The following is a 20399-nucleotide window of genomic DNA, read 5'->3' as shown; positions in this document are numbered from 1 at the left end:
ACATAACTCTTACCCCAGGGACCCATCCCATCAAGACTTTAACATTTAAATTTATACATTCTTGTAAGAAAAGACTCGTACAAGTTTGCTACTGTTTTCTTGCAAGATTATAGAAAGTGAGCACACCCCCTGTGATTCTGTTTGCAGTTTAAGCACATTAAGAAAATATTGCTTGAATTAAAGGATGGTTAAGAAAAATCAAGTCGGATTCATACTAAAGCCAACATCTAAAGGACTTTGACTGGTCAAGTGTGAACTACATAACTCTGAGATTCCTTAAAACAATGTGAAACATCATATACTTTGGACTTTAACAGGAAGTTATAATATCTGGATAGAACATCTACCACACAGGGAGAAGATGCCAACTCCATGTAGAAAAAAAACACAGGCTGGAGTTCTTACCTAGAACCTTCTTCCTAGTTATATCACAACAGTTGTCTGACACTGTGCAGCTCATGACCAAACAGTTAAAAGTTACAATATAAAGTATGAAGGAAACATTCTTTTTTTCTTTTAGATTTTTAACACAGTTTATCCTTGCATAGGTGGGTAGTAGAAGCATTCATGCAAGTACTGCATTGTTTGCATTAAGAAAATTACAGCATACTCTTTAACTCATGAATTTATCTCAGTTGTAAAAAAAAAAAAGACTATTATTTTGAAATTCATGATATTGTAAAATGTATATTTTTATGAAGCAAAGGCCATGCATGTTATATAAGATAACTGTCTTATCTTTAAGACTGTGCCCTACTACGCTATGATCCCAGGAGGGATGTGCCCTAAGAGGACCATCATCATCAGGGGCATGGTACCCTATGCAGCAAAGAGGTCTGTGCTCATTAGTAGGGGTGGCCAAGTCATTCAGATAACTGGGCTCTGACAGAATCTTGGTTTTCCAGGATGGGGTTCAATTTAGTGGTGAGCAGATCCAGAGACATCGCCTTCCACATGAACCCCAGAGTGAAGGAAGGTGTTGTGGTGCGAAACACCAGGATAGCAGAGAAGTGGGGCAAGGAGGAGAGAGAACTCACCACAAATCCCTTCGTAGAGGGACAGTACTTTGATGTAAGCAACATAGCCATCCCTCTAGGTTTACTTTGTGTTCTGATGCATTCTCTGATAAGTTTTCTGTCTGACACTCAGATGTCCATTCGCTGCGGGAACCAGAGGTTCAAGGTGTTTGTGAACGGGCAGCACTTGTTCGACTTCTCTCACAGAATCTCCTTCAATGAGATCGACAAGCTGGAGATAGAGGGAGAAGTTCAGATCTCCTACATCCACTTCTGATCCGCTCATTATCTATGCACCGTCCTTCTTTATGTCACATTATGCTTTCATTTTACAGTCTATGTCACCTCAGGTTATTTTTACTTGCTGTTTTATTTTTCAGTTTGCAGCTACTTAGTAAACATTCCAATTCTTCAGAACAAATGAGAATAAATCACCAGGATTAACGTTCAGCAAAAGAATGTGTCTTTGAATTTATTCATTTCTTATGCAAAAATACTGTAGAAAAGATTCTCAAATATTGACAATATCAAAGAAGTTATTGTATAAAATCCTTAAAATGTAAAAACACCAATAGAATAAACACATATTCATCAAAATGCAAAATACTGGCTCTTATTTAAAGGCACTTGTGAAAGTTGTGTAATCCTCTCTTTTAAGGCTGACATTAGGATAATGAGGAAGAAATGGTTTCAATTATTGCTGCAGGAAGTTTAACTGAAAAAAAAAAAACTCCATGTACACAAGAAACAGGAAGTGAATCTTATTTTCAGCACCTTTTTCTAAACCTCACACTGTGTAAACCATACCAGATGTATTACAAAAAAACAAAAAAAAGGAAATGAAGCAAAATGTATCCTAACATTCTGCAGTAAAACTATACACTGATTTAAAAGTACCTTTAATTCTAACAAAAAAGACAGCGCTATTTCTTCTCCCAAAATGTGCCAGAACATCTATTCTGATGACTTATTGAACGACTAAGGCATACATTTATATAATTACTGTTTATATACATGGATACATAGAAATATAAGTGCACACGTGTTGCAACACTAGTTAACATCCTCAGGGCATCTGGGTGACATCCCTTCATGATTTGAAAGTCTTTTACTTGTCAGACAACCCAGAAAGGTCTGCATGGTGACCCACAGTGTTTGTTCTCTGGCATCAATAACATGCAAATCCTGCCATGAACCATCTTCCTTAAGGGCAGAGAAATATTTTACAAAACCATCAAAATCAATCATTAGTGCAAAAGTTGGAACAAATACAAAAAAATAACATCAAAATAAAAAAGAAATCTGTATAAAAACACTGTGTTTGAGACCAAAACTAAAATGAGGATTTTTTAATCCATCATCTCTCGGTTGATCTGTACCTCTTATCAGTCCCTTGGAAGTTTAAGCAGTTTGTCTCAGCCTTTTAGTTTAGAAGCCCTACTTCCTGAGTTTTGGAAACAAAATGTAGATCGGATGCTTGGTCAATGGCTCATTGCAGAACTGACAGTAAAACTTGTAACAGATCAGGTTCTAATTTAAAACACTTCAAGGTTCGTCTTCTTTTTTTAAATGCAGCTCCTCATAATTTTATTCTTGAATTTTTTTCAGCATTTGCTACATTACAACCAGAAACTTCAATGCATTTTAGAGTTGTAAATAGCGGACCAAAAAACAAGTACATAATAGGGAAATAACAGAAAAATGATGCATAGTTTTTATCTGTGGGACGGACAACTGCTAGTCCTGCAGTCCATACATTAGCCCTTAATAAAAAAAGGTGCGACTTGAAAATCATTATTGAAAGAACGCTGCAAGACGTTTCATATTCACCAACAGCAGCTTAGGTAAACAGCAAATATGTGGAAAGCGAACGTACTCCTAAAACTAAAACTGAACTCTGGGCTTACATACTACAAAATTATTTACAGTGAAAACATGCACTGCATATCAGCCTCAATATGGTAAAACATGGTAGTGGCAGCATTATGCTCAGGAGAGACCTTTCTTTGGTAGTGACATGGAATGTGCTAGTTTTTAATGGGAATACAGTTAATTACAGCAGGACGAAGGTCCAGAACATAACGCCAGAGCTCCTGTTGAATGGTTTATATCAAAGCATAATGATGCTAGAATAACTTGGTCAGAATACTTCACTAAATATAATAGAAAACCTGTGGCAGCGCTTTAATGCTGGATTTCAAGGATCTGACTCATTTTAGCAGGCCGATAACCAAGAACAGGGATGATTTATTTGTTTTCTTCTCAGACTTAAATAAAATCTGTTGAAGATTTCAAACCAAATACACTGCAACTGCATCTGCAGAAAAAAAGTTAGTTTTCAGTTTGGACTTTGGTTTTGATTAATTTAAGCTTTTTGATTTTTATTTTTTTACTGTCCTTTGCATTGGGCAACCACATAACAACCCCAAATGTACCTTCAAGTTTGAGGACAAAATCTAAGAGGGGAAAAATGTTTGGAAGAGTTATATTGGATGGCTGTTGCTATTCTCTGCAGGTTGTTTGATGTATCTGGGATTGTACCTGGTAGTACCCACAGCGATGTAAAAAAAAAAAAACGAAACAACATTCAAGAGATATGCTATAAAAATACCTTAAAGAATAAAGATAAGAACATTGAACAAATGGATAAAAGTCAGTTGTCCATCACTTCGTTCTGGCAGTGTCAGCTGGTTTCACAAAGAGTTTGTTGTTTTGTTTTCAAAGTCACTTTCCAGCATGTCTGCAGTTGGAAATGTGCTGCTATTGCAAAAGAGGCGTAATTTCATTTTCTTTGAATGTTTGATCTGCAGCATAAAACCACAAGCTTCACATGCAGTCTATGGTCGGCAAAAGTCTCCTTCAGGGTGAAGCAGAGGCAGCTGTTTCAAACTCACTTAGAAATGTGCTCATCGTCAAAACAGGTTCTTAGTGAGAAAAATCATCCCAAACTGTTACTTGCTTGGAGACCGGTGATACATTTGTGCAAAATATGTGTGGTGAAGCACAAAGTGTCTTGCAGTCAGAGGTTGTAGGGAGTTTGGGTTTGGGACACGTGTGGCAGCGACCCGCCCCTAACGTTCAACAGTGGATCAGCTACTGCCAAGGCATCCTGCTGGTCGATTCCCTGTCCTCCAGCAGCTCCAAAGTGGGAGTGGGGGTGTGGTTAGGAGTGGTGCGGCAGGACGGCTGTAGAGGCAGCGTGGCTGTTGAGGATGAAACAGGCATGTCCAGGCTCTCCAGGGAGTCGGACAGGGTTCGAGTGGTCTCATGTCGTGGACAGAGGACGTATCGGCTGCGCTCGTGGACTTCCACGGTAGTCACAGATTCAAATCCTTTTCGGAAGAGAGGCGATGATCTAATAGGATCTCGGCCCCCGACGGCTCCAAGCTCTACAGGAGATTCATCCATGTTGACATATAGTATCTCATCAGGGTCCTGAGGGTCTGGAAGATCCTCGAGGGCTTTTTCCAGCTCGCAGCGCAGTGTCTCAAAAGATGGACGATCCTTGGGGCTCAGAAGCCAGCATGAGAACATTAGAGAATAGCTGCAGATCAGAAAGAAGCCTTAGTTATTGGTTGGCCTGACATATACACTTCCTGTTATCTGAGGAAGTTCTTATTTTTCTTTAAAAAAACTAAACAAAAAACACATAAAAATATATACACACACAAATATATATATACTGTATATACACATACACAAATATACAGTATATAGTTTTTCTTAACAGAACTTTAAATAAGTGAAAACTCACATAGAGTCCAAACAGTCTGGAGGTTGTTTGAGACGGTTTCCTTGTCTTAAGTAGTCATAAATCTCGCTGTTTTCCACCCCTGGATAAGGCGTCTGGCCTCGTGTGGCTATTTCCCACATGGTGACTCCAAACGACCACTATGAAAAACAGAAAACAGGAGAGAGAAACACACAGAGAAAAGGTCAGAAAGCTGTAATGCACACATGTCAGACAAGAATTCGCACCTAAAACTATACAAGAGAGTTACAGCCGTGCACATGTATGGATTTTGGACATCCTCGTTTGCACAACCAGTGCAGAAAAATGTCCATAATTCACATATCAGCATGTAATTCTTATGAGCAGGAACACTGAGGCCCCTGAAGTATGCTTGAAATGAAGTTACCACCTGCCACAGCTGACATCTGTCCCAGAGATTTGGTCACAACACATTCCACCATATTTCACTTTATGCTCCAACATTGCTTTTCTGATAGCAGTGATTAATGTTTCTGAGAAAACTAAATGATACTACAAAGCTCATCTCCTTTCTGTACATCCTAAATATCCGACAGCTGAACAGTATGTGTAAGTATGTATTACTGGCACAAATGATGAACAGTATTTTAAAGATATGGTGAGAAAATGTTTGAATACTGAGGTTTAATTTGATGCGTATACTTTATGTTTATGTGTATTTAGATTTATGCTGTTGAATACACATACAAGGAAAACATGCTTGAAGTTTGTCTTGCAAACTATTTAATTAGTGAATGATTAAACTGATAAATTAAATGCTATTACAGTGGCTGCTTAGGAAACCTTAGCTACTAACATTAATATTACCTTTATATCAAGTGTAGAGTCACAATAAATACTGTATGGCATCATTCTCTATAGAGCAAATCAATACAGATGTTGTGATTGATTTTTTTTTTTTAATATTAACTTAGTTATAAATAACCTTTATGTTTTGAGAACCTCATTGTTACGGAATGATCATGTTTTGCAGTCTTCTAACATGCTCTAAACTGGCATGTTCTGCTGAATTTCCATTTTAACTTTACTATTAAATCTAAAATAACAGAATCAACAACATATGGGAAAGTTTGCTTATTTACTGAGGACCAACACAGAAATCTCTCTCCTGACTGGCTGCTGTCAAGCTGGTTTGATGCTACGATTTACACATGTAACAGCTGATTTATCAAAGTGCATTTCTGCTTTGTTTGGTGGTGTTCTGTCAGATCAGCATACCCCATCAGACCAGCATAACCATAGTCAATATGCATATGCAAGCCATCAGATCTGCGTTCATCCATTTAGTTTTGTAAGAAAAATAGACTTTAATCTACCTCAATGGGCGTCTATCCCTTTGGTCATGTAAAAAAAAGAGAAATTAAAGGTCAAATTGCCATACGCTTCAAAAAACACCAAAAAGTAAGTAATTCAATAACTTGGGAATAAGGGATACATGCCCGTTGACGTAGTTTAATTTTTTTTTCATACAAAACTAAAGGGATAAAGGGGTATTGACTATGGGTACAGTATGCTGGTCTAGTGGAGTATGCTTATCTGACATAGCACAGGCACAAAACCAAACCTAAAACACAAAACTTCCCCTAATTCAAAGGCGCTTGATCTTATGATAACAAAGCTAAATGCATAAATATGAAATAGTTTACCTTATAACTCAGAATTTTCCAAAAAGCTATTTACAATAAGTAGACCATAGCATCAAATATTTTGTGACTTAACACTAATTAAACAAAAATCTGTCATTTTCTTATGTCATGAAAAAAAACCCACTCTCCACTGATGAGATGGGTGTGTAAGGAGGGACCATAAAAAGAAAATGCAGCTTGCTTTTATGTTTTTTTTTTATTTTGTTTGACATGGTGTAAATAGGCATGGGAGCACAAAATGTGTTGTGTCAATGTGAGGAGAGGTAAAAGTAGCTGCACTGAATCAAAGGAAGGTTTTGAGATTAAATATCATTTTGGATGCTAATCTCTCTGGTCTTTAGCTCTGCTACCCATAGATGATGTCTTACTTTCTCCCTGGCAGCTTTTTACCACTGACTGCTCATATTAACTCCACATCATCCAGCTTTTAGTTATATTTTTTACATAATTTTCATCCTGGTGTTTTACTATAGAATAAATCCATAGGGATCTTTTTCTGGTTCTTTGAAAAAGGGATACAGTTTTTACATCCAGCTATATTATCTTGGGGTTACGAGCCTTTTTTCCCCCCAACATTGTGAGTGATATAAACACACGAATAAGGAAACACAATGAGTCAGTCTCCACAGGTACTAACCACATCACTCTTGGTGGTGTAGACGCGGTCTGCTAAGCTTTCAATTGCAATCCATTTAACAGGCATCTTGGAGATCCGTCCCTGTCTGTAGTAATCGCCGTTGTAGATCTTCTTGGAAAGGCCAAAGTCGGCCACAGACACGTTCATGTTCTCATTTAACCTAAGAGCGTGAGAGAGAAAAAGGAAACACTTAGCTTCAACAGAGGGGTGGGAGTTCTCTAAAAATACACACGTCTTTGTTTTAGCCTTTATTAAATATTATGGGGGTTTTTTGCAGCTGAGAGATTTTTCTCTGCATTAGGAAAAGTTTAAACAGTTTTACTTTTATTTATAGGACCATTTATAACCCCTGCTTGCTGGCAGCAACAAGAAAGGGAAAGTGCAAACAAGGCAGCCTGTGGGAACTGAAAGAGTACATAAGCGGAGGAAGCGGTTCTGCTTACATGCAGTTGCGTGCAGCCAGGTCTCTGTGGATGAAGTTCTTGCTGCTGAGGTACTCCATCCCTCTGGCAATGTCGGCCATGAACTTGACCAGCATCTGTGATGGTAGGTACTACAGGACACACAGGGAGGATGGTTCATTCACAGATTTATCACAGCTGTGATTTCATCTTTGAACAATAGAGGGCGCCAGTATCCATCTTTTTTTAACAAGTTATTAGCAAGAATTGATTTTCCAGACTCCCTCCTCCTATGGGAACAACAGCTCTCAGCTGCATTGTGTGACTGTTTTTAAAAGTTGGCAAACCTCAAGACTATTTCGACATTGTGTGTGAGTCTTGCTTTGATTAAAGTTTATGTTTCTCAGCACACCCCTCCAGGGGTTTTAACACGCGGATAATGCCAAAGCATTCAGTGTTTCAGGGTACTTTTTCCTGCCAAAGGAGGAATAATTGGAGGCTTATTTAAGAAATGCTTTACAACTATGTTTAACTCTGGATCCTGTTTTGCTGACATTCATGTGAACTTAAAACCATAAAGTGTGTGAAACTGTGAGCGGTTGTGTGTTGCTGACTCTGTGTTTTTGGTGTTTTGTTTTCAGGCTTACCACAGGACAGTCTCCTAGCCTGGAGTACAGCAGATAGCTGTGCAAATCCCCGTGCTTCATATACGGGAGGATAACCACAGGTGACGGGTAACCTTCGCTCTCCACGGTCTGCAGACACACACCTGAGATAAAAAAAAAAACAACAGATAATTTAGTCTGAACACTTGCTGTTTTAAATAGGATGTGCACATAATTTGAAAATAATAAGGTCTGAACTGTGCAATTATTCACAAGAACACATTGATTAGATTTTTTAAAATCCATACTTAACATTGAAAGGAATTGCAAGTGAACCCCCCCCCCCCCCCCAAGTTCTTAATGAAATGATATAGATTCAATTCATAGATATGTAAAAATGCCTGAATCTATTTGTATTTTTTTTTAATTCAAAGTTAATGTTGCTTGATTTGCTTAGAAAATGTATTGGATATTAGTAATGCATTAAGCACACCTCACTGGAAGAGATCACTTCTTTGAAAAGTAAAGTCAGATTTTTGTAAAGCCAAGAATGTGGCAGGTCACATTTTCCACTTTTTCTTATTACCTCTAAAATGTCAACTAGTTTTAAACGGATGTAATTTCTCCTTTTTTTTTTCTCTAGCTGTAATTTCAATAAAGATACACACACATTGGTATTACTACTTCCACTACACAGCAACATTTGCACACATTGTTTTTTCTCATATGTGCATCCTGCAGGTTATTGACTGACTTACCCAGGAGCCTCATGACGTTGGGGTGATCAAACTCCTTCATGCAGGCAGCCTCACGCAGGAAGTCCTCCATCTCTGAGCGAGTGCAGATCGCAACTGGAGAAGTGATCATTTACAGGTTAGGTCACTTTGTAGGTCAATAAAATCCCATGAGGGTGGAGCTGTTTTACCCCTCAATGCTGAGACTACATAATTACTTTTTAAAAACTGTTTTAATGTCTAACTCCATTTTCTGTGACAGGTTTCTTCAGCAAACATAAATATTGGTAATAAATATAATATTGGTAATTTCATTATGTAAATTCCTTTATTGTCCGACAATGGGGAGATTCAGTCTCTGCATTTAACCCATCCCCTTGGGGAGCAGTTGGCTGCCATTGTGTGGCGCCCAGGGAGCAGTGTGGAGTTAAGGGTTTTGCTCAGGAACCCTGAGTGCAGGCTGTAGGGATCGAACTGGGTGCTTGCAACCTTCTCAGAGCACAAGCGCACTGCTCTAACCCATTAGGCCAACACTCCCACCAACCTTTATCCTTTTGTTGTTGTTTTTTTTTTTGACTAAAATGGTTGGATTCATGAAGCGGGATGATGATTTATTTCATCGTTCACTCACTCTTCATAGTCTTGACAGCCACCTTGAGAACAGCCTCCTCCTGATTCAGCAGACCCTCCATCACAGAGCCAAACTCCCCTGGACATAAAAAAGAGCAAACCATATGACAACCAGCATGATTTGAATTCTAATGGAATGGAGATTACATCATTACAACCTTAGTTTACACTGAAATACAACCACAGCAGTAAAATAGAAGCAGACAGGAAAAGCTCACCTTCTCCCAGAGTCTTTCCCAGAGTGAGCTTATGTCTGTCCACCATCACATCTTGCAGCTTCTGTTTCAGCTCATCACTGATACCCAAACTGTTTACTGCAGAGAAGAAACAGACAAAAAAAAATGTCACTGGTGCTTTAAGGGCTGTTTGGAGGAAAAACAGCAGATATGTGCAACAATGCAGCTACAATAGGATCAGACAGCTTTTTTCACCTTCATTTAGGAGCCTTAAGGTGCTTCATGAATAACTTATCTAACCAAGGTTGCATTGCAAGAACAAATGGTAGATTTGTTCTTGCAATTCTAGGATAAATATTTGATAAATTTGACTAATTGTTTTTCCAAATAGACATAACTATGTGCTACTCTTAATCTTTGGATTCTTTTTGAATTCAGAACCTGCAGTAAATAACACTGATATATTGTTTTAAATCTCTAACGTAGACATAGACCTGCAACACCACATTTTATCTTGTTGATTAGCATCCATATTTCCCTTTGTGGTTGTGACTTTTTTCTGCTTCTTTCAGTTCCCCCCCTTTTTTTTTGCTGTTATGACCCCAGATCGAAATCAAGTGTGGTTTCAGTTAATTGCTTTAATTCTGAATAAAATGTTGATTTCTCAAAGACTCATCTTTTCGTAGACTGAATGTAATTATAATACAAATTAGTATGAGTTGCAGTGTGTTATTTTTATTTTACACTGCAATTATTTTATTTTGTTTTTCCCGAAGATTTGTTCTTTAATTTTCTTTATAGAAAGTTTAAGTAGAACTATTTAAAAAGAGTTTCTAATAAGGACTGAAGCTGCTGAAATATTGGTGAGAAAAATAAGTTCAAATATATAAAAAAAGGTTATTATTCCATGTGTGCTGAAATGCTTCCTGCAGATGGGCTGTCACTGAGCAGTCATTATTTTTCATTTCTTCTACTTCGGACCAGAATGTGACAGGACAACAACAGCCTCTGAGATGGCCTGCAGCTGCTGCTACACAGCAATCTGCCTCAAGTTGGACGAAAAAATGCGTTTAGTCCAAAGGCATGTTACAACTCATGCTGGTATGTCCGGCTGCGGCCCGATAAAGGCAAGAACCAGAACGTCAGGATCTGACTATGTCCTGAAAAACTGGCCGGAACTTCTGGACAGCGTCAGTGGAGAAAATCCAGCCCAAATCCATTAATCCAAGCCTTCCTTTTTATTATATCACTCATATGAAATACCTCATCTCATCCTCCTAGCTTGTCTCATTTCACTTCCTGATAGGCTTTTCTGCAGTTTTTTCAGGTTTATCTTGGCATCTTTGTTGGACCGGCAAGCTGGGACTTGCTCATGAGGACCATAACAAATATTCTGTGCACAGCAGGGGACAATGTCGGGACTTGAATGTGACCCAGCTGGGTGAAATCTGAGTCTGTATTTTCAGCTTTGTATCTCTGTAATTGATGCAGCGTTTCAAAGGAAGACTCCAGACTGGTGACAGCAAACAAAGCAATGCAAAAGCACTCTTTTCCTCGCTTGATGACAAGCTCTTCTGTTATTAAGACCCCCCCTTGGAGACCTGCATCACATCAGATTGCTTCCTGATGTCGCTGGATCTCCTTGATCTTTACATCTCCCAAGTCTTTAAATTTCACTTTTATTTATATCATTTAAATGCAGCTTAACTGTAGAAGGTTTCAATCTAACAGGAGGGTTGCCGTGGAGCATATAAGCTTACTAAACACTTACAGCTTGTTAACACAGCTGCAGGGATGGAATCAACTCTTGGCTGTTTGATCATCCAGATAAACTATGGAGGCCTTTTTTTTGTCTTTTAGCATGGAGAACAGAGCTGCCACTGTGTAGCCTGAGGAGAAATTATTCTCGCTGAGCCAGTATTTTAAGAGCAGAGGAAGCATTTCTACTCCTTGCAGCAATGCAGGTCCAGGCATGCAGCTGAAAGTATCTGTTCCTGGTTTGGTGACATTCAGGTGCAGGTAGGAGAACTCACATGTTGCTTCTAGCGGCCTGCGGCTGTAGCTGCGGCGAGCGCGGTACCTAACCACCAGCTGCCCTCGCTCCATCATGGGCTCAAATGCCTCCCTGTAAATGCACAAAAACAAAACGGATGTTGTCGGGCAATGTTGTAAACAATCCCGAGAGCGGGGCTGCATGATGCACAAAATGACTCAGAAAATAAGTAGCATTAGGTCTGGAAGGACTGAGAACATTTATGGTTTGGCCGAGTGGCTGGGCCCCTCCCTTCCACCCACAAGAAGGACAAACAAACCTACGCACCCAAATCGTGTCTCTTTGCGCCGTAGCTTGGCCACATAAACAGCCAGGAGCACGGCGAGGGCCACAGCGCCAGTAATGGCCATCACCACGTACCACCAGTGCCAGGAAAAGGCTTTAGGATTTGATGGACCTGGAAGAAATGAATGGAAGACGGGCATTGATCTCAGTCCATCATGTTTGTCAGATTGAGCCCTAGGGGTCAAATTTAATCTGCTCTGGGTCTCCATCCTGGAGAGCTAGTTTTTCCCTGCAAGTTTTAGAGGCATCCCTGCACGTGATAATTATAGTAGAATTAGCTGCTTTGAGAAAACAGACAACAAAAGAGAGATGGATTTGTTTGTCTTGTTCTTGATTGGTTCACTGTTGCAAGAACCTCCTTTAAATGTGTCTTCTCTCATATGCTGGTAAAATGTCTACCTATCTGAGGTGGGTAGTAACTAGTTACATTTACCACAGTACATTTTAGAAAAATATATATATCTTGGAGTAGTTACACCTAGCCATTCTTTTTTTTACTACAGTCATATTCTCGTTAGAGTATTCCTACTCTTACAAAAGTACACTCTCTGGCAGCTCCACCCACTATGAGTAACTTGTGCTATTCAGAGTTTAGGTGAAAGTACAGTAAACAGCTGGAAGTATTTATCTTTTCCTGACATGTAAACATAACCTACTGTTAGGATCGGTTTTATAGGTTTATGTTAAAAAAAAAAAAGTTTTTCTTTGGACTTTTTAAAAATTGTGTTATCATGTTTTTTATGTAGATCATGTAAACAGAATTTGCACAAAATTGTTCTTTTTTATGCCAGTTAGAAAAAAAGTTCAAGTGGTGCTTCTGGTATATTGGATAAGGTAGAAGGAATAATAAAGAATGGCTACTTCAAATCAAAAGCAAGATGGCTGAAGCTTGGACATGCTCAGATGTTCCAACTGGAGAGGGATAACAAAGACACATCTGTACAGGTTTTAGTGTTCTAAACCCTTTACCTCAAACCAACTAACAAAAAGAGAGGAATATAATTAAAAGTTCAATGCAAAAAATGAAAAAAACAAAAAAAAAACATAAAAATCAATTCTAACAAAGAACATAAGCTAAAAGCAGAAAGTTATGAATTCAATTCTTGGTTTTTAGTTGTGTGTTTTATAATCTTTCTATTCTGGATAAGACACTGGACTTTGAAAGGACATCTATGGTTTTAGCGTGCTTAGTATCGGCAGGCAGATAAATCTGCCACTTTTCAGCCTTGGAGTTTAAAATCCACTCTGGTTGAAGCTCTAAAAGAAAATGTTTTATTTTGTCAACTGATAAATACCTAAAAACCAAATCCTTGAAAGTTTTAAAAGAGGTGAAATAACATTCATGATATCATAAAGGTATGATATATGTCATGGGAATTCAACAAAAAGGACTATTTGATGTTTACATAGCGTGTTTTCTCAGGTCTTGCAATAAAACCCTTCCTGTTTGTTTTCTATTGCAGTTTAAGAGTTTCAGGAAAAAGTGATGAAGGAATGACTCCTTCCAAGATAAATCTACCAACACAACTCTCCTTTTCTCTGTTCCTTCCTTGGCATCCCATCACTCATTCTGAAACCTTCTCAGTCTCCCAAAAAAAACTACAAATAGAAGAACTTCCTTCTTCTCATCCTCCCCCTATTTAACTGCCTCCTTTTCACTTTTTTATGCCATTCTTCTTGTTGATGTCTAGCTCTTCAGGACAAAGAAAACAGAGGTGCTACATTGCCTCAGACTGGTATAAATATTTATGACGCGTCTCCCCATTCAGCCAACCCCCACCCTCACCCCCCCACCCCCTCCTCCCTTTCCTGTCTCTAAGATCCTCTATTCTGGATTTTCTCTTCCTTGCTTCCTCTTTTTTTTGATTGCATATGACAGAAGCCAGTGACACAGAGTGAAAAAGAGAAGTTCTGAGGATCACAAAAGAAGCCAAAAACATCATGAGCTCACTTCCACAAACACACTGCGGTCATTTTGTGTCACAGCAGAGAGAGTCTTTACTCACCTTTTAATTTATCTGTTTCTGTGGAAAAAAAGAAAGATAAAAAGATTATTTTCATATGCAAGAGTAAAATCAATAAAAAAAATTGTTGTACATTATTCTTTTAAACGTAGACTGTTTTTCACTTTTTTTATGTCTTTAAACCTCAGATTTTCACTGCTTTATCAAAACATTGTAGTCTATTGCTGCTAGGTTTCTATGGCAGCGTTTTTTTAGAATTAGGAGTTAAAGGCTCATTCACCTTAAAATATCAATGTTTAAACAAACTGTGCACATTTGTATGGATCTGTGGGAAATGTGAATAATTAAATATATAAGCAAAATGTCAAATATTATGAATTTTTTTTAAATTTACCCCAACTATATATACCTTTGTGGTTTTATTAGGAAAATAAGAAAACTTTCGACTTAAAAACACATGAAAATTCTTTCAATAAGAAAATTAACATATATTTACGTTTTAAGGAGATGATTAGCTGTAATTCATTAACTGAAGATGATGCGTCACTTTTTATGTTCTTTATTATTATTATTATTATTTACAATTGTATGCAAGAAATTACATTTTCCTTCCTATTTCAATGCTCTGTTTAATTATCCTCACATCTTTACATCATATCTTATCTTTTGTCTGTTTTATCGGTGTGCAGTCACAGCAATGGTTGTTATCGGTTCCAAAACATAAAGGTTTTAGGTTATGATTTTAAAAAGAAAATATATATATAGTTTACATCTTTTAATTAAAAATGCCAGAGATATCACACTGTAAACCAAAAAGTTGAAAGTATCCATAATTGAATCAGTTGAGTTAGTACAACACGTTCTGTTTTTATTTTTAAACTTTTGGAATAATCCAAGTTATTTGTGCATTCATGGAGCCTAACTTCATTAAATAACTTAATAAAGAACAACCTAACTGTATTAAGATGGTACCGGTGCAGATTTTGACAATGCAATCCCAATGACTGACCGGTTGCCAAGTGGTGTGGCTATGCTGCAACGCCATGAGTCAGTTTTCTTTTGGGTGTAATCAGGGCTCTTCAATGTTGCTTGGCGACAGGTTAATAAATGTTAAAATGTAAAGGTAATTGCATTGTGTCATAAAATAAATATTATGCCTACAGCTGCAATACCCAAAGGATCTGAATGGCAAATCTGGCCTAGAAGTAGGATTTGGAAGTCAGAATCAAAGAAACTACTGAATATAAAACTTAAACTGAAAAAAAAATGTTTGACTTTATAAATTAAAAAACTTTAAATAATAGTGAGTAAAATGCTTTAAGCTGGCACAATAAATAACTTTGATTAAAATGAAATCTAAATACAGAATGACTAATTAATAGAAAAACATTGTTGAGTTTTCTTAACTTATTTGGTTTTACATTGGACTCATAGTACTGCTCACTCTGGCTGCACACTGCCTTTTAGCTGGCTGAAAGCAGGCTGCTGCTACATTAGATTTGTCTTTTTAAGACCTTCAAGTTTAGCTATTAGGAAATATTTTCATACAAAAGGAAACCTGAAGAAAAACTGTGTGAAGACTCAATGAGCACAGTCCATCCAGATGCGAAATGTTTTGCTCATTATTACTGTACGAACAAAGGAGATGCAGCAGAATCATAATATTTTACTCAAAGATATCATTTTGTTGGGATCCCAAACACGACTGGAGTTAAAATAAGTGCAGAGACAAGCATCCAAATCTACACAAAATCTTTAAAAGCTTCCAGAAAACCTTGAGGATTCTAAAAATTATATTTAAACTCAACAATGGTGCAGTTTGGATCAACAGTTATCATTTTATCTGCTCAAGAATTAGTAAAATATTATTTCAGTTATATTAGCTCATTATTTCACACTGATCTATAACCTGATTTTAATTTAAAGCTGTTTTTCACTGAGCTTTCTTAGGTTATGGAGAAATAATCAATTAAAAATAATTAATTACATTTATTTCATTAGGCAATAACATATAAATAGGTATGATAATGTGAGGAGGATCTAGGTTGAGTGAATATGTTTTAAAGCTTAAGTATTAATACCGGTAACTGTTTTCTTTTTTCAGTTCAGTGGAGTTTATCATACTTTAACTGGATATTGAGGTAAAATAACTAAGGACGACATGATGAAGACCAGGTGTTATACATGGAGCTCTAAATCCTCCTGTCTCTTATGAGCTGCTTTAAAATTATCCAAGTCCACAAGAAAAGCTACATTTAAGCCAGAGAGGACATGTTATTAGTGGAAATTTCTCATCACTCACCGGGAAAATTAAGGACCAGAGTCTCTGCGCGGCTCCAGGGTCCCCGCCCCGCCCCGGTGTAGGCGCAGACTCGGTACGATACATTGGTCAGAGGGATGGACAGGTTAATGGAAAACTCTGTGTCCAGTCCAGCATCCACCACAAACTGGGAACAGGAGAAAGAAGATGGACGGTTACAGACAAGCTCCATTTATTATTCTAAAACCTTTAATAGTTTCATTTTATTCTGTTATGTCTCGTGGTTAAAGTGAGAGCAAAGATGGAGGATAATTTGTTTGTGGCCAAACTGTAAAAGATTCAATATATCAGATTATCCTGTTAGATGTTTTAAGAGGAATCTGATGATAAGGTTTTATTTAAACAACATCTGTGATCGTGTTTAACTCCTCACATGCAACAGTGAGAGTTAGAGTATTTTGGGGATGGATTGTGTGTTTATGACCGTTTTATTACAGATGCTTAGCTATAACCAGGTATGCTGATATGTAAAGGTCAACCAATGGCTAATCTCTCAATAAAGTGACACGGAGCCTTTACCCTGCCCTTGGTTTTGCTTCAGGCTGACCTGCTGTGTGTTGAGCATGCTGTATTCCACCATGAATCCCTGCAGCACTCCGTTCAGCTTCCCAGGAGGTTCATCCCATGTCAACAGCACCTCGGTACCATTCGGTTTGGCGGTCACATTGGCTGGTGGGTTCTCTGGCACTGAAACATCAGGAAAAAAAAAAAAACCACAACATAAAAATCCTAATCAGGATAGTGGAGCGTAGAGTTCAGGGTGTGGGGAGGCTTGATGTGAAAGAGGAGCCAGCAGCGGGTGGACAGAGTCCAGGCGTTAACCCGGCAAGCTTTGTTTTCACAGCTTCAAGCCTTTAGGATGAGTGTAAGTGCAACATCTGGAGGGATAAAGTGGAAGAAAATGTGAAGAATTTTGCTCTGCTGAAGCAAAGGGGTACATGAGGGTACCATGATTAGGAAAGTCCACTCCCTGACCTCTTCCCCCTCCTCTGGTTTACTCTTCCCTGCCTGCTTTTCCTGTGTGAAAGTGCCTCCCAACAGGAGGGGAAAGCTTTCTGGAAAACATGGCAGCAACGCTGGAAGAATCTGTATGAGATTGATTCTCCATGTACAAGACTCCAAAAGAACTGGATTTGTTTCTTCTGCTACACTTTGTTTTTGTGAGGAAGACTCTAAGAACAAAAACAAAACCCCCTCACACAAACACATGAGTGAAGTCACTGGGAGTTTGTAGAAACATTAGCCGGGCTACAGTATGGATGATGTTATCTGGGATTGTTTGGCAGCTGATTGTTTCCACATGTGGGCCGTGTTCTCTGAGTCAGGTTGAGCAGCGCGGCTCCACCTATACGCTGCGTCATCGCTCCCTGCCTCCTTACTTTGTCCCCTCAAATCCCATTTTCTCTCTCAGAGATGCCAAGATTTCTTCTCTCTCTTTTTGGAGTCTTTTTTAGCTCCAAGGAAAAAGATCTAAACCGTTAAAAATGAAAGAATAACGGCAGATGCAGACATTTCTAAAAGTTTTGGAACTTCTTTTTTTTGTTTTAAAACAATACAATATATCCTTCAATGGGATCCTATGAAAGCCAACACAAATGAAGGTACATAATCAGGAAATGGAAAGGGTTCAAAGCTTTTAATTTGAAAACTGTTCAAGCAGTTAAAAAAATAAGTCTGCACCTCGAGTGAACTTTTGCCTGAAAGGGTTTAAATTCAAGGTCAGAAAGTTCAGCTTTGCTCTAATCTGACATCTGAGCCGAGTCCATAAAGTGGCTCCTTGCAAACTTTCATTAAGGTATTTTCTAATTTTTACATAAAGAACAGATTTTAAGAATGCACCACAAATATTTTTCCAACTTGAGCTGTAGATCTCTGCAGCTCCTCCAGAGTTACCTTTGCTCTTTCCTCAGCCTGGCAGTTTTGATGGATGGCCTCATCTTAGCAGATTTACAGTTAATTCATTGAATTGAACTGAGCTCTTTGAAAAGGGCTCAGAATATTGTTTTAGAACATAACCATGCTTTAAATGCATAAAAACCCAGAAGACAACAGAGAAGCTAAAGTTAATCCACATGTAGCTGAGAGAGGGTATCGGCACAGAAAGGTCTGAGCATAAAGATCAAACCTAACAATGCCAGGGGAGCTGTAATAAGCTTAGTAATACTTGTGTCACAACAGTGAAGAGAAGTAAAGGAATAAGGAAGAGGAGCAGAGTGAAAACGAAGAACCCATGAAAGAGAAAAGAAGAGTGGACGAACAAGAAGAGGCTCTTTCTGCTCTGGTACCAGCTGACTGGACTAAGGCTAAATTAAAAATCACCAAACTTTGTCTACTTATTCCTATTTTCTAAGGATAACTGGATGTGTTGCTACAATAAAGGTAAAAAAATAATAATAAAAAAATTAACTTTAAAAAGGCCTTTTTCCCAAAAGCCTTTTTAAAATCCTTCTATAGAAACTGGAGGATTTAACCAAAGCCCAGAAGAAGATAGACTATGCGAGTTATCTGACTTTAAAATAAATGAAGTACCGTACATTTCATTTTGTATTGTCCTCTGTATAACTACGTTAGACTTGTATTGATGGATGAAATACTTAAATAAATGCCTAAGTTGTTTTAGAGAAGTGACTATAACAAGATTAAATTATTTTTTAACTGCCATGTCTATAAGTTGACGATGTTTATTTGTAAAGCTTGGAAGAATTGGTTATTTGGATAAGATAGCAATTCTTTTGTCTGTACATAATGTCTGGAATACATGATATACATTTAACCTGTGTTGTCATTTAGGGCTGGGCATATATTACTGTATATGCATGACACAATAATAAAATTAAATCAAACCTTTTAATTGAGTAAAGCTTATCACAGAAGACTGATAATATTCATTTTTAGGTTTTATTTAGTATCAGATATTGTTGAGCTGATGCTATTTTTTGGCCCTGATACTGATACCTGGCTGTGCAGTATTGGCCGATACCGATACCATCCGTTTGAAATTGATGTTCTCAGACATCTGTCTTTTGGCCTCACTCTTTTCGTCCCACTGTTCTTTCCAAAGAAGTAAACTGACAGGGTTTGTTGCTGCTGTCCTTTCCGGTTTCTCTTGGCAGTCTCGAACTCTTTGTGTTCGTTCACATGTTTCGAATTCAAATGTTTGATCAGGTTCGAGGTACTGAAACTTACGGGGTTTAACTCCACCTCTCGAAACTTTCAGGTCGCAAATCTTGCATTAACCAATGTACTTGCCGGCTTTTCTATAACAAAATACCTCTACACCTCAGACATTTTCTTCTCCTGGTTTGCTTTCCCAGCAGCTATTGGCTTGATCTGATTGGTCTGGAGCAGGCCAATAGCGAACATCAAAATGGTATAGGTGCCCTATTTGTTGGTACTCACCGAGGTGGATACCACCATTTTAGTGCTACACCGATACCAATACTGGTATCGGTGCAGCACTGGTATCAGAGTGGATCAAGCAGACATCAAGACCCAATAAAACACACTAAATGGAGAAAATGTTGGACAGTTGTAATACACTGCAGAGCTTCCCTCAACCTTTGGCCATCAGATTCATATTTTCAAGCAAAATACTTAAGCTGACAACACAAATTGAGCTCTAATGAAACCCTGGAGTCACAGCAGACATTGTTAATTTCTTACAATTGTAATTTTAAATACTGCAACTTCTACAGACAACCGCCCTGTTTGGGGGGAAAATCCGGACATTTTGTCTCCTCTTGAAATGTAAAACATGCATAAACAGGATGAAACATCCAGACCTCCAGACTAATTCTGTCTGGGTTTAATTGCCATTTTATAACTCCTCCTTTGGGAGTACGGACAGAAACAAACTAAAAAACATTTGGATTTCTTTACCCAGTTAAATCGTTTTCTTATGATTCAGAGTTTTAGATTATCAAGCAGATCAGGAATGCAATGAAGAATCTAATCGTTTATAAAAAGTAATTTCAGTGTGAGAGTTTTGAATCCCCTCTGTTCAGTCGTCCTCCTGGGAGAAAATGGGTTTTGGGAAAATAGCAGTTTTCTCAAGGCGCCCCCTACTTTTATTCCCCTGTTGTTCCTAACTCCACTTCTTTTTTCTCCCTGTACGTCTTTCTATGCACTCCTAAAAAATGTTTGGAGGAAAGAATCTTGTT

General features: G+C 38.1%; 2 protein-coding genes across 16 annotated transcripts in view; one reads left to right on the top strand and one right to left on the bottom strand.

The window, feature by feature from the left end:
• LOC107091626 (galectin-4-like) overlaps positions 1 to 1607 on the top strand; it is a 5768-nt gene extending 4161 nt beyond the window's left edge. For 10 of the 15 annotated variants that reach the window (XM_015385655.1, XM_015385650.1, XM_015385652.1 and 7 more), the window contains 3 exons: positions 746 to 834; positions 906 to 1071; positions 1150 to 1607. In XM_015385655.1, the coding sequence (XP_015241141.1) occupies positions 746 to 834; positions 906 to 1071; positions 1150 to 1293 (399 nt within the window). In that variant the 3' untranslated portion in view covers positions 1294 to 1607. The remainder of the gene's footprint in view (positions 1 to 745; positions 835 to 905; positions 1072 to 1149) is intronic. The other 5 variants (XM_015385658.1, XM_015385656.1, XM_015385657.1 and 2 more) reach the window with 1 other exon arrangement.
• A 1446-nt stretch (positions 1608 to 3053) lies between these two features.
• axl (AXL receptor tyrosine kinase) overlaps positions 3054 to 20399 on the bottom strand; it is a 35580-nt gene continuing 18234 nt past the window's right edge. Inside the window, exons 8-20 of the mRNA XM_015385643.1 lie at positions 16787 to 16926; positions 16222 to 16366; positions 13962 to 13979; positions 11938 to 12067; positions 11651 to 11742; positions 9660 to 9755; positions 9443 to 9520; positions 8836 to 8928; positions 8120 to 8241; positions 7515 to 7624; positions 7072 to 7231; positions 4771 to 4907; positions 3054 to 4560 (exon numbers count right to left, since the gene is read on the bottom strand). Of these exons, the coding sequence (XP_015241129.1) occupies positions 4110 to 4560; positions 4771 to 4907; positions 7072 to 7231; positions 7515 to 7624; positions 8120 to 8241; positions 8836 to 8928; positions 9443 to 9520; positions 9660 to 9755; positions 11651 to 11742; positions 11938 to 12067; positions 13962 to 13979; positions 16222 to 16366; positions 16787 to 16926 (1772 nt within the window). The 3' untranslated portion in view covers positions 3054 to 4109. The remainder of the gene's footprint in view (positions 4561 to 4770; positions 4908 to 7071; positions 7232 to 7514; positions 7625 to 8119; positions 8242 to 8835; positions 8929 to 9442; positions 9521 to 9659; positions 9756 to 11650; positions 11743 to 11937; positions 12068 to 13961; positions 13980 to 16221; positions 16367 to 16786; positions 16927 to 20399) is intronic.

This window comes from Cyprinodon variegatus, unplaced genomic scaffold (assembly GCF_000732505.1).
Source record: "Cyprinodon variegatus isolate N-32 unplaced genomic scaffold, C_variegatus-1.0 Scaffold345, whole genome shotgun sequence".
Lineage (NCBI taxonomy): Eukaryota > Metazoa > Chordata > Actinopteri > Cyprinodontiformes > Cyprinodontidae > Cyprinodon > Cyprinodon variegatus.
Note: the sequence above shows the minus strand (reverse complement) of the source record. Positions and strands in the feature narration are given on the sequence as shown.